The sequence below is a fragment of the Pseudopodoces humilis genome, chromosome 1 (assembly GCF_049639895.1).
Source record: "Pseudopodoces humilis isolate 2021_Gansu_Grassland_sample_001 chromosome 1, ASM4963989v1, whole genome shotgun sequence".
Taxonomy (NCBI): Eukaryota; Metazoa; Chordata; class Aves; order Passeriformes; family Paridae; genus Pseudopodoces; species Pseudopodoces humilis.
In genome coordinates this window covers 52,198,749-52,213,654 of record NC_142200.1, presented here as the reverse complement: position 1 = coordinate 52,213,654, position 14,906 = coordinate 52,198,749, and the positions used below count along the sequence as shown (strand labels likewise).

The following is a 14,906-nucleotide window of genomic DNA, read 5'->3' as shown; positions in this document are numbered from 1 at the left end:
TGAAATTAAAGTTTTGGGTAGATCCCCTTTCAAATGGATAGATTTCTGTGGAACAATTAACTTTTTTTGAATAAATTTTTTCCAGCAGGAAATCATCCTGTCAGGATTCCTTCTGATATTCTGATACCCTATTCTGATAAGGATACAAAATTATAAACTTGCTGCTTTTAGTGAAATGATACTTTTCTAATGTGCTGTGAAATTTCGGTCTTTGTTTTGTTAAGCTGCCAAGCCACTTTGGTATAAAACTGTTTTGTGATTCAGAAAATTGAGATTTCAATTTAATGAAACAGTTCAGAAACTTAATTTTTCTTTGTTATACAAATTCCAAAGTGATGTTTCTGAACTCGGAAGAAATGCAAAAATTGACAAGTGGGACTTACAAAAATAGCACAGTAATGTTTTAACTTTAATTTGCTTGAACTTCTCATTTCTGTTGAACTCTTTGAAATCCCAGAAGTATCAGATGGAACAGTGGCTTTTCCCTAGTTTATGAATTAATGCTGGTTATTCTCTCAAAATAACTATTTGTTACTGCTTAATTTAAGCCAACATATTTTCATGTTCCCTCCATGGCCAAACATCAATCATACAATTTAAATAATGAAGCCAGGCATCAAAGACACATCTTTTAAAAAGCCAGTATTATAAAGGATCCAAATAAAAAGGGTAGGGCCTTCTTGTTGTTAACCATGATGCATAAAGAATAAAAACATTATTGAAATGTGTGATTCAAGTAAGACAAGGAATACTTGGCAATTACTCAAAAAAGAGAAGTGACTCAACTTTTTAGTTTCGTTCTCATTGTCTCGTACTTTATCTGAAAACTTTTTTTTTCTCTTACAGATAAATCAGGCCGTTTACACTGCACAGAAATGGAGGTAAGAGAAGTATTTTATGTTCTCTGTTAGCATTGATTTAGCTCAGCTCTTTTCATTAACTTATACTGTAGATGTAGTGTACTTACAGTGTGGAGTTATCATTGCAAAGTTGTATTGTTTATTGTATTTATGACTTTCATTAGCAAGCTGATAAGTGTGTCTTAACATGGGATATTTAGTATCATGTTCAAAAATACAGGAAAGAAAGGCTGTGTGGTATTTCAAAACCAAGATTTTAAGATTTGCAATGCAGCCCGTGTAATCCCATTTGATATTAATCTCTTTAAAACATATGTGTATGTTAAAGAATGTTTAATGTAGGTAATTTCTGTTGGATAAATTATTGTGTTATACTTACTTTAGAAAGGACTAATTGAACATGGAATAAATACTTACTGTTTATGGAATGGCTTGGTGATTTTTGGCAACCTGAGAATTTGGATGGAAACAGAGAATACAAATGATCTCAGGATTGTTTGCTCATTTTAGAGCATCCTGATTTCAGATACTTTTGATATGACCTTTAATTTATCACTTGGCAATGTTTTGGAGTCCAAGAAATACTGTTGTATGTCTTGCCGGTGGAACAATAGAAACACAAATCCATTAAAATCTGCTTGATTTATATCTTGACCGTTATTTGAATCTGTGTTTTTTGATACTAAATTCTGATTAGTGTTGTAACTGTTTTATATGTCAGAATCATAGATTTAATCCAAGACTGAATGCAAAACTAAGTGGAACATCTAGCTGAACAAGATGTGGACTCACAGTCTAACCTTTATTATCATACAGAGTAAATAATATAGTCTACTCAAATAAACTTTTCCAGCAATGAATACAATTTCTGTGTCCTTTGCAGGGCAGCCTTTTCTCACTGCCTTTGCACTTTCTTTGAAATGTAAAACTGAGTTTTCACTTCAGCTGTTCCATCGGTACCTAAGGCTGAGCCTGGAGATGGGACAAGTGGTGGAGCATCGTAATTGCCGGCTTGTCAGCTTTCTCATCAATAATATATGTGAAGGTGACAAAGTACTATTACCAAGTGGTTTATTCATAGATAAACTGTGCATTATGATGGCTGGTTATAAAGACAAAATGAAAGGCCAGCTAATTCAACTACAAATGGTAAAATGCTAAGGCTATCCAGGTTTTTTCAAGTATTAATAAGAATAATAATAATAAAACCAGAAATATTCTTTCTGCAGGATAGTGTAAGGAGTAATTCATAACAGATGGAAGTACAGAAATTTGAACTAGGCACGTTTTATTGCATTGTGTGGTTTGGTTTAAACAAATGCATCCTGCATTTGTTTCAGGATTTGCAAAATCTCAGTTCACAAATCTGGTACTTTGTTTATAAATTATAATATAGTGTGCCATATGCTTTGCATAGTAAATATGTTTACAATTTTGCTTTGTGTTTTTTAAAAGGAAGGTGATCAAAGGTCCTAACACTAAAAACACAGATAATAAACCACTGTTAAAATGTTTTAAAGAAAACATAAAATACTTCATTTTGGGAAAGTAGAAATGTTTTTTGCTTCAAATGAAAATGTCTAGTAAGAGTCAGTCTGATATGCTATATTTCATCTTCCATGGGAAAAGAGTTTTCTAATTTTGATCTGCTAAAAGTATATTTGTTGGTATTTGAAAAGCAGATTGGAGCTTCCCATGAGACAAAGGCTTTATTTTAAAATGTCTCTAATAAGCAGCGCTGTGACCATTAGCATATTGACTCTTCTCTTTGTCATTTTGAAGGAGGCTGTGAAGGAGTCCATGGCTTTTTCCTCCTCCAAAATTCCTTTGAGGTTGCAGTGTTAGACTTTAAGTTGATGATTTTGTTTTTCAGAACTAGGAATTCAGCAGACACAGCTCATCTCACTTTTTTTATTCCTGTGGAAGAGAGTGTGGCCTAAATGAACAGACTAGGATATGTGGGAAACTTCTTAAAATCTTAACAAGTAACAGTCATAACTTTCTTTTACAAAACATCCTGTAAACTACCCAGAATTGGGACACGTTTTATTTCAAGCCAGCAATATGAGCAGCATGTCAGGTTCAGAGTCCAGGTGCCATAGCCACAACGGGAGGATGGGAGTAAGGAATAAGGTGACCTTGTTTAATCTGCACCTGCCTATAACTCTGTTATGTACATAATGATAGCGCTCTTTGGTCATCTCAGCTGAGGTGGAGAAATTATATAAAATATTCCAGCCTCATTTGTAAATATTTAGTGCTCATATAGAAAGTATTCTGTGAATGCAAAGTGATTCATATGTAGGAGGGTTTAATTGCCATCTATTTGAAAAGACCCACCTAAGTGAGCACAGGCCTGTTGTGTGTGATTAACCAGGCCGTGCACTAACACAGAGAGACACGCAACCTCTCACGTTGTTTAAGAGTCAGAAGGGAATTAAATAGCCTGTCCCAAACAATGGTGAATAAATTACTTGACACCATTCAGTCCGAGTCAAATCACAGAAGGAATCAATTGTAGAAATGCTTTGGGGAGACTGTGCACTGTCTATGTAAATTCTATTCATGAGCTCTCGGTATCACTATTAAAAATCTTAACATCCATGGAAAATCACAGTACTTGTCTATGGAACTAATTTTTATTAACCTTTTCATTGGAAACTTGAAGCATTGACTGTATTTTAGATAATAATTCAGGGGAATAAATATACAGGTTATAAGAGTACAGCGTTCACTGTCATACAAATGAGAATATACCTGTTAGTTCAGTGTATTGATGCAAATAAAATTAACCACCTGTCTCATGCAGATGAAAGTGAGACCAGCTATTTAATAGTACAGAATGTTAGGATTTCAAAAGAGGTGTCATAATTTTGCATTAAAAGCCATGCCACACCTGTATTAAAGTGTGTTGCCTGCTCATAATTCAAGCGGTATAAAATGTGTATTTAGCATATGGTAATATCTAGGGTTCATAATTTTATCCTTGTTGAGTGTAAACAAAAGTAACGTTCTGATTGAAGAGTAATTGCTGCAGCAAACAATCCTTGTCATGCACAGTAATAATCACCTTGTTCTCCTTCCTGAGTATTAACCTTATGGTGAAAAGGGAGAAGAAATGTCACTGCACAGAGGACAGGCAAAAATGTTTGAAAATAATTTCTTTTAGCAAAATACGAATGCATATGATTTCCATCCAAATTAGTTTTCATTATGTACTGAAAAAATACATTTCTCTGTGAATGCTTGGTTACAAATCTGGTAATTCTAAGAAAGCTTTCAATTCCTTGTGCTTTTAAGAGGAAAATTAACAAGAGTTCAGAATTGCCTTCTAGAAACCAAAGCAGAATCATGCATCTTTTCTTGCAAGCGTTAATTTGTGCTTGAGCATTATGTGGCAGTTCTGATAAGTGAAGCACTCATCCCTTGCTGATGGAATTATCTCAAAGAGAAGCTGCACTCCAGCCTTCAAGGGACCTGTTATTTTAGATACCTGAAAGCCCATTATGCTTGTTCATTGATGTGGGGGTTCTGTGGCAATCAGTCTGACCTCCTGATTTTCCTCAAATACTCCATAGTTGCAAAGAAGCAGCTTAACAGACACTTAATTAAATAGCAAATGCACAAAAATAGTAGAGTTTAGGTTTTGATCTTCAGTGTTTTGTAATGAGCATCTTTTTCAAGAGAAGCTTGGGTTTTTTTGTAATTTGTATAAGTTTCTAGCACATCAGGAGGAGCTTGATCTTGGAGAAAAATGGATTTCTGATGTTTACTTGCTATATAAGCTTGACACATTGCCCTTTTCATTCAGCAGTTTCATTGGGAATACACAGCAAATATTGAGCTGGAGAACTAGTAATGTATTTGACTAAGCTGATTTAGTGATAGTCAAATCCTGCCATCTGTCCAGAGTTCTCTAAGAGAATTTGGCTGTTCCTTGTCAAGGCTCTGTAATTTTGCAGTATATGATGTGCCTTTATTAATCTACACACCCTGAAGTCACACAGGATTTATGATGAAATCTCCATTCCAGTGATACCACTGATAAACCTTTCATTCAGCTGGGGAAGAGTCCAGAGGCAGTTTCAGCCTTTGGTTTTCTGACAATTTCAGATAATGGATGGTGGAAAATTAGGTCTTACAGTAACTTGGGCCCTTCCAAGGAATATTTTGCCTGCAAAAACTGCAAATAATACAGCATAGAGCATCAAGTTAAGTGGTCTTGGTGTGTATTTGATGTTTTGGGGGTTTTCGTGGTTTTGTTTTTGGTGGGGTTTTTTTGGCTTTTGGTAACTATAGAATTCCTTTTTTTTTTTTCCCATGGGATGAGATGGAAAAGTCTGCAGCTATAGATTATATGAATCTGAAAGAGGACTCAGTTTTGGAAGAATAAGATAATTTTTATAGCTCTTTAGCTTTTGCAGAACCCATTTTATATAAATTCTATTAAATTGTGTTTGAGAAGATACCCATCTAATCAGAAGCATGCTGGCATACTTATGGCAGCAATTGTATGTACTCATTGATAGCTATCATATTAATTAGCTTTAAGGTACTATTTTTTGGGTAAACCAGTGCCAGTGGACATGTTTGCCTGTCTTTTCAGACCAGTAGACTAATTTGATTGCTCATGTAAACTGCAAGAAAAAATGAAGCTTTAGATGCATGCATGCCAACAAATTTACCAGCCCTTTATGTTGTCCTTCTTTGTTGTTTTGTATAATAAAAGACAAGTTTACAGTATCAGTATGAAATAAGAATGTTGCATCTCATACTTTTTTTCCCTACTGAATATCTTTAAACCTTCTTGGATTATATGACATTTTCCTATGAACTCGGTTAGTTATGAATTTTCTGTTAGACATGCTGTGTTTTCTACCTCTGCTAATTTCCAAAAAGTTAATAGTCAAAGCACAATAACGTAAGAAGTATGCGTTCTGTGGATAAATAAAAGTGGATAATGTGATTGCATGGAGGGAGTTCTTTGTTATTGCTTGAAGGATTTTGCCGAGGGCAGTGCTGAAACTGAGGTAAAATAGACCCTGGAATTCAGTAAGTTCAGTTTCAGTGATAAGTTTGACCTGATAGCATTAGCTTTTGATCTGTAGGGGACAAACTCCAACTCAATCCCTATTCCTGAATGTCTCTATTCACTCAGAAGTTCAACATCCACAATATAAGAAGTGCAGGAGATACGCAGGTGATGAGAATAAAATATATAAAACGTAGGCTAAATGACAGATGAAAAGCATAAAAAGCAGTTCAGTCTCTGGAGATTTCCTGTTGTTTACAGCTCTTCTTTCCCTGCACCACTTCAGTCCACACAGTGCTTACACTTGCAGTGATGAATTTAGGAGTGCTGAATAGGTTCGGTTTGGTACTTGATTTTTGGAAAGGCAAGGGAAATGAGACTTGAGGGCATTTTCATTTTTTCTAGATGAGCAAGGAGCACTTTGGTGGACTAGTTAAGTATCTTAATATAATGTTGCATTCATTTTGTGCTGCATTTTTTCTTCCATATTCTACTTTTGATACTGTAGGACGAGTAACTTCCTTTGACTGAAGTGGATATTCATAGTGTTTCACGAAGAACATTGGATGTTTTTGTTTTTGTAAAATGTTATGGTCTTATTGATTATTAAATCTTCTTAAGGGAGAAAGCTGTTCAAACAGACTTTTTGTGTCTGTATTTCTAATTGATATCTAATTTTTTTTTTACATTTCTGTGTGACTGGGTTTAGAGGCTCTCTAACATAAAGTCCTTGAAAATCTAAGCAGTGTTATTCCACAATAGCATGCATTACTGGCCATGGCTAATTTTATCATGGCTAAGATAGCCTAATTGCTTGCTAATCAGTTTTGAATTTGGTCAGTGGTCGAAGAAGACAGGAACTCAAGGGAACTAAACACTTGATTTCAGTTCAGCAGTTCAGTTACCAGGCACTGGTTTCCCAATTTAAAAGCAAATGTTGTTTTAAATTTAGCCATTAAAAATATGAGATAAGGATTGAAAGACAGTAAGAAGAGATTTAAAGTGAGAAAAGTAGTTCTTTATGAATAAGGTGAATTCAGAGTGCTCCCACCTACTTTATTTAATACACCTGTGCTCTTCTTTCAAGTGATAACTTATTAACAGTGAGTCATTCTAACATTCCTTCTTTGAATGCTCGTAGAAATATTGATTTAGTTTATCTAAAGAATTCTTGTATGAAGTAGATAATGTTTTAACATTTAAATTCTTGTTAGTCACTTTATAATTCACATGTATCAGACCCTTAGCAATTAATACTTGGGAAAACAGCAAATCCTTATGAAAGGCTTTTTTTAAAATGCAGTTTTAGCTGACCTAATGCACATGAACATATGGAATTTTTAATGAACAAATAGACAGTACTGTTAATCTTTGTTTGGTCTTCAATCTCCCTTGCTGCCTTCTGTTATTTTGTCTCTCTGCTGGAACCAAGAAGAACTGCTGTCCTCTGGTTATGAACATGAAGAAGCTTCATTTATTACAAGAGAAGGGAGGAGAAATGTGGTGTCCCTCACAGGATTTCTAAAGGTTATTCAGGGAAAGTACTAAGAGTAAAGTTTAGTTGGAATTTTAGTAAGATGTGCATTTTCAGTAGGTCAGTAAGAGGGCAGGTCACGGCAGTTGGTTCAGAAATTCCTTGTAACACTGTCTTTGAGCATTCAAATATCATAAGGCTTTTTCTTGCATACAGTGAGATCAGCAGAAAACAATCTGTTGAAAATAACATAGAGGGGTTTTTTATTAGTTTTATCTAGATTTTACCTAGATTTTAGTTAATACATATCCAAATAACTATATTTTTTTCTTTGCACTTCTATGACTAAGTGTTTTTCTTCACACAAACATTTAACATGTAGCTTTTTATCTAAATCTCTTGACCTGAGAAGTTGAGACATTAAACAAAGCAAGATTTGCAGTCAAGTTGTGAGAGTGTGCAGCACTGCGTGCTTTCTTTGGCCAAGAGGATCCTGAGTTGGTCTTGGGGCTCACTGAGGCAAAAGGGGGTTTTGTTAGTTTTGTACTTTCTTTTGTTTGACTTGCACAGCGCAATTCATTTGAGCTTTTGTTCCAGAATGAACTTTATAGCAACTGGTAAGTTTTTGTGCTCCCCATGACCTACCAGTGTGAACATTTTCATCTTAAGCTGTTTGATTTTGTCTGCCAGTAACATGTCTGTAATGTCAATCATGGGAAGACAAAGCAAGCTCCAAGATTTCTTCTTAATAGCATGAAGGAACGAAAGATGTTCCATGCTGAACTGTTGGATTAGCCTTTAGTGTTGCTGTGTGCTGTAGCAGGTGAAGCAAAATACTTTTATTTACCAAAAGGAAATACAGAGGGTAAATTAAACACACAGATAAAATTAGACTAAGTTCAAGATGTGTATTTCATCACGTCCCTTTCTACTATTAACCAGTGGTAATTATGAAGCACCTGTAATGCTTTTAGTACTTCACCTTCAGCAAGAAGTGAATGTTAAATAATTAACTAGGATAAGGCAAGCTGTTGACACTTAGTAGATTAACCCCTGCTTCATTTAAGAAAGTAGGGGTACTCTGTTAAATTGACAAGTTTTTCTCTTCCACCTATTAGTTCCTAAGCCTGAAACACCCTTGTCCAAGTCTCCCATCATAGTTTCTCACCTGTATTGTACCTTGATTTCTAAGTGTCCCTCTCCTGCTTTCTTCCAAAATCTTTTATAGTTCATTCATTAACTTCCTTTATTTCTGTTTCTCCATAACCAAAAAGTTAATCATCTGCTTTTGCAGGTGTGTGTTACTGCCTCTGCATAATTTTTGGTGATTCTCAGTGTTGCTGAGATGACTCTGTGCTCCAAATGTGCGCTTTCACAGATCTCTTTTCTTCTTGTTTCATCTGTTGGTCCTACTGGATGGTGTACTGCTATCTGAATTAATTATTTTTCTGCTGTGTATTTCTCATTGTGTCTTTATCTTCCTCTGTTATCTGGACCTATGGTACTAGCGTTATCTTTGACTTGCACCCTTTCCTTTCCTTGCCAAATCCTTAATTGCTGTCTGCTAAAAGCACCCCTCTCTTCTCTGTTGCCAAGATTAATTCAGGCTTTGTGTTTTTGTATTGGGTTGTCATGGCTAATGCAAACTGCCTGCCACCTACTCCTTTCTTGGCAATAATGAGAATTATTTCTTCAAAGTTTTTTGAAAGACTCTCCTCTGGCTGCATTGTGGTTTTGGGATTGCCATATGTTGCTTTTTGCTTCACCTGTGACCTACACACTCAGGCTATCTTCTTTCTACTGCTGTAGATCTGAAGCAAGCACTCACTGCATAGTAAACAAGTTGCTCCATCTGGTCTGTTTGTTCAGGAAGATGTGCCATGCGTTGTTTGCTTTGAAGGGAAGCTCTTACAAATGTTTCAGGGAACATAGATGAAAAAAACGCATGTATCCTTCAACTACATATTTCAAACTTCTTTGCTGTTTGGTGACTGTGAATCAATAATTACTTTTGCATATACTTTGTAGCATGTCAGATGACATTGTTTTTCTGAGCATGTTGCTGCTCCTTGAATATGTGAGTATTTCACTTGCATTCTCAGAATGAAAGCTCCATGCAATTCTTAAGTCTTCCTGAAATGTTTCATACCACTGGGCATGGAGAAAATAAATACGGTTGAAACTGCATGAAAACAGTCAAGTAATTGTGGTCTCTGGTCCTTGGCCACCACTTTGCCTTGTAATTTTCCAAAGAGCTGTTCTTCTTTATAATTTTGTATTGCTTGCTGTTGGAGTTTGCTTTAAATCTGCAACTAGTAAGGCATGTAGAAAAATAGTTCTTTTCTCTTTTCTTATTTTTTTTGTCTGTCTGTACAATGACAGAAATAATGTTCTTAATAAACTTTGTTGGCCAGAATAATAACACCAGCATTACTTTATCGTAATAGTTTTAGTTTTCATTGACCAACTGAACATACTCAAGGACTTCTGATTTTATTTAATACATAATTTTTTTGTTATAGTGAATTTTTCTTCAAAATTCTGCCAGCTTCAAAGTTTTGTCAGCTGTCATTTTGATCTGGTAGAGAGAGCTAGTGCTGAGCCTGGCTTTCTTTATGCAGAGTCTGGTGCTTCCATTGCATGGTATAAAGGGCATTTGAACAGTAACACTGTGTGCTTATGGAGAATCAGCTGCATAGTTTGGCCTGTAAGATTTAAACCATTGGCACTGGGAAAATGTGTTGGAATACTGTTGTTTGTTTTTTTTTTTCATGTTTTGGACTCATTGCTAGATGAGAAATCAAATGTTAATCTGAAAAACATAGGTATATGTTGTTATATGAGACAAAGGAAGCAAAACAACTCCATGGGGAACTTTACCATTTATTTAGAGACATTATCACAACATTATTTTTCAATTTAAAGTATGTCATTCTCTTACAGAAGGAAAATGTTTATTTAAAAGTTAAGATGTCTCATCTCTAGACTCACAGTTTTCTGGAGTGTTGCCTGCCTGCAGCTCTCAGATCCTTCAGATGATTTCTATGTCTTGTTATGCTAGTTATATATGCAAATGTAGTAACAGACTTCACAGTTTAAAACCCAGACCAGGAGTAAACGAATGTGTGATGAAGTTGGGGTTCTATGAGTTGCCCCAGTGACGTAATTATGTGGACACTAAAGCAGAAAAGATGAATATTTTGATGGGAGAAAATAAATGTTCTCATTTTAGAGAAAGAAAATTTAAGTTTGAAGACATCAGGCAGATTGCCTGGTGTGACATTCGGACTACATGGTGGAGCCAGCATAGAATCTAGATTGTTTAAGCCTTAATCAAAAATCCCAAGATCTTTCTTCAGATTTAAAAAACTACCCAAAATAACAAGCCCATTACCTTACTGCCAAGAAATTACTAATTCCTTTGAGAGACATTTCATCAAGATAACTAGGCATTTACATTCAGGCTAGGCTATTCTTTATTTCCTGTGTAAGCTTCTTAAATACTTTAAAATTCTGTTGAACTAGTAGCCCATTCTTTTTAAAAATAAATTTCTTATCTTTTAGTTTTATACATGTAGATGTTGCCATCCTAGTAGAAATAGAAAATCAGACTTTACTTTCTATTGTTCCCTTTCTGGAAATAGATAAATTGAGCTTGGTTCCTACACAAGAAGACAAGCTTACCCCTAAATTCCTTGTATGCATTTCAGTCAGAAAAAGCATTCCAAACCAGATATAGAATGTTTGGAAAAGATAAAAATGGACAGTTTCATAGAAGGAAAAAAACAAACATGGGGAATTTGAATAGGAGTCATATTTAGGTGTAAATAAAGGGAAATTATTCCAGTAATAAAGGATAGAAAGGTCAAGAACTAGTACAAAATAAGAAAATTTCTTTACTGCAGTGTTTGGAAAGGCAGTGAAACAAATGAGGCCTATTGTCATTTAGATGTGGATTAAATAATATTTAGCTTTGCAGTATGGTATTACTGTAATAATAAGTAGTAGGACAAAGAACTTGAACAAAAATTCTTTTAGAAGTAAGCAAGCTTGGGGTCCTAAATATAGAATTTAATTTCACTAAATCTACTTCAGAGGACTGGTATAATTTTTTTCTTGCACTTGTATCATGAACAAAGCTATAATCATTAAATCTAGCCTGAACCTCACTGTGAATTTATAGTGTAAAACAGCATTTTTGTGTTGCTCTAGCATTTGAAATGTCATATGGAAACACAAAGTGTCCAACTAATAAGATTCCATTCACTTTGCTGTCAGTGGCTTGTCCTTTTGTTTTTGGAAAAGATGGCTTGTATATGTATGGAGATCTTGGTTCTTCAATCTTATGTCTGTGTGAATATCTAGTTAAATGGATTTAAGCACACAGTGGGCACTGCAGCAGATACATATACACAGTGTCTTGCATTTCCTGGCATGGAAACTTGAACATTATAGATTAACAGACAATTTCATTTGTATTTTTATTGTGTTGTTGTTTGCCACTGACTGAATTTGTGTGATACTGGGGTTTTTGTTTGACATGGCCTATTACAGATTTTATAAAGTGACTGTGAAAGCAAGTTTTAAAAATGCTTTCTGAAAAGAAGATAGAAAAGTGTTGATTGCTGTGTTTTCCCCTGTTTAATGGCTGCAGGGGCAAAGATCTGGTTAAGATCTTGATAATGTCTGGTTAGGATCATGCCCATCCCTCTCAGTCACCCAGTACAACAGGAACTATATATTATGTTTTTATGATTCGTTCCATTGAAATTATCTTGACTCAATTCTACTCTTTTACATCCCTTTCTCCTTTAAAATAATTATTTTCTAATTGCTGTGCTTGTCACCTCTTAGTACCAGATCTCTTTAGCTCCTCCATGAATTAGGATCCCAGTCTGCCCTTTTGTTTTGCTTTATTTTTATTATTTATTTTAAATTGCTGCAATCTGCCTCCAGAGAACAGACTCCTCAAAGCATTCTTCTTGTCATCCACCCACACATGAAGTATTTCTGCTGCTCCAGAGAGTTTCAGTAACTATGTGTAGACCTGTCAGTGGCTTCAAATCCCGCAAACAGAGGAAGCAAAGCCCACATCTGCAGAATCCTTCCTTATAAAGGTGATGGGTAGCTATTTAAATCATGTTGGCTCTGTTTGTGTTCCAGGCTAATTTCATTGTTGTCCTGTCTTGACCCAGTTCTGCCACGGCCCTGGGGGATGCAAATGGCAGGAATCCTGAGCATCATAGTGCAGGATTTCATCTGCAGATCTTATGAGGGTATCCTGAGCTAAAAAAAGTCTTAGCAAAAGAATCAGATATTAATGGAAACAGAAAACAGTTGTCCTCAGCCACAAATCCTGCTAAATTCTGTTTGCCCTAAGCATCACAGGTGCTGCCATTGCACCTTCTGACAGCACTTACAGCTGCAGAGTCAGGATTCTGAAAGTGCAGTTAACTTTTACAGGTGCTGTATCTCCCTTAACACCTTGGGCCTATCACTTGGTCTTTGCCTCTGATCTCCAGGACTCTTATGGGCACTGTGCCCCCTTGACACTGGAGGAATAACTCATGCTGCCACTGTCCATTTTAGAGATGTAACTACTGCACAAAGTCTCTGATTTCCAGAGCTGCTTCCATTACATTGGCTGACTTAAGAATGTCTTGCAGAATTTCCAGGGTTAAGAGAAACAGGCACTGTCCTTTTCCAGCCTGCAGAGAATACTCCTAGGTCATAAGATACTAAACATTCTGATTCTTGTATCATGAGACTGAACGATGCAACATCTTACTGAATTTGTACCTTTGGCAATATTCACTAGTGTTTCTTCAAGTGAAGTTTTCCTGTTAATCACAATGTTATTTATGAGAAGACATTGAAGATCCTATGACAACTGTTCCTATACAGACAATTTGTGTTTTTCTTGTGGATACATAAAATTTATGAGCTTTATAACTTGCTCTGAATATTAAAAATTGTCTTTTAACGTTCATGCTTATGGGTCTGAGCCCTTCATATTATCACCCAGATTTTTTGTCTTCCCTGTGGAGTGACTAACTGTGGGGGTTGCCCATCCCTACTCAAATCTTTTTGACATGGCTAATGTGTTGTGCCAAGGCAGATTCTATTAGCTGTGGTCATGTTGGCATTGCTGATTGCCGTTTATTTTGTGAGCCTTAGCTGCATTAGAGTTGATGTTGGGAAGGTTTCCAGCACTGACTTCTTCAGCATGGGCACCAGGAGCTCTGCAGCTTCATTAACTGTGTGGCATTGCTGACGACTCTGGCAGCAATATTTGCCAGGGGCTGTGCAGGGCTCTGGGTCCTTGCATGCATGAAGGCCTCTGCATTTTGATGCCTGTGTATTTATTAGTGAGGCAGGGCTTGAAATCAGCCAAAGTTGCAATGTTAGGAAATCACAGAATAATATATTTAGAAGGGACATTTGAAGTGACCTCTGGTTATCTGGGGTGGATGACCAACATGCTGAAGACAATACTAGCTTCAAGGTAAATGTGGTTGATAAGGACCTTGCCTAGTTGCATCCAGGGCTGGACATCTCACAACCTCTTCAGGAAACCTGCTCCTCTTTCACCACCCTCCTTGTGAGGAACACAATACTGACAGCAACCCACCCAAACAGAAAAATAACTTCTTAGTGGTAGCTGTAGTTACTTGAAAACATAATTCATGGGTATGAGTACATTCTTTCTGTCTTGTCTTTAATCTACCATCACTTGTTTGGAATTGCAGGTTGAGAAATACTGAGGGCATTAGGTTAGTGCTCAGAGCAGAGCATTGACGTGGCAGCACAACATGACAGACAAAGGCATGAGCTCTGTCTTGGAGTACTGTTGAAGCTAGAGACAATGAGTGATCTTATTTAAACTTTGCAATATTATTATTGTTGTTACTATTTTCTTGAAAAAAGCTCATATTTTATTATGCATAGCAAGCAAAAACACATAGGAGTCATTGTATATATTTATTTATATTTATTTTGGTCATGGTTAAATAGCACACAAAAGAAAGCAGAGCAGGCATATTCGTGTTTCCTGTGAGGAGCATTATGGTATTGCTTGCTTTGCAGGCATGTAAAACAGCATCAGGAATTAGTGTGGGTTACCTTAGGGAAAAATGAAGTGAGGCTTTGTAGCTTTTTGTTAAGTAGGTGTGGTAAACAGATATATGCTCATTTTGAATATGTTAATATCTGGGGTGCGATGAAACAGTTCCCCTTTAAGTGAAATGGTGATTTCAAGAGTCATAGAACCTTGTGACTGATCACGAGTCCTAGAAGAGACTTCAGTTCACTGAACTTAATGTTACTTACATAAAGTTTGTTGTTACTTTAATGAGTGTTACCGATCGTAATGTTTAAATACCCAATATGTTACCATGATGTAGCCATTTTCAAATGTTATTAAATGATCTTAAAAAGACTATTAGGCTGTCACTGTTATCAGACAGCTGGATATATTTCATTTTCTGATTTAGATTGTATCACTCTTTACCTCCAGTGAAGCCAGTGATGAAATGTTTTC

General features: G+C 36.0%; 1 protein-coding gene across 5 annotated transcripts in view; it reads left to right on the top strand.

The window, feature by feature from the left end:
* The window catches only part of SPIRE1 (spire type actin nucleation factor 1), a 128,456-nt gene that overhangs the window by 11,367 nt on the left and 102,183 nt on the right, over positions 1-14,906 (top strand). For 3 of the 5 annotated variants that reach the window (XM_088053727.1, XM_088053729.1, XM_088053724.1), the window contains exon 2: positions 847-881. In XM_088053727.1, coding sequence (XP_087909853.1) covers positions 847-881 — 35 coding nt within the window. Of the gene's footprint in view, positions 1-846; positions 882-14,906 lie in introns of those variants that run through there. The other 2 variants (XM_088053721.1, XM_088053718.1) reach the window with 1 other exon arrangement.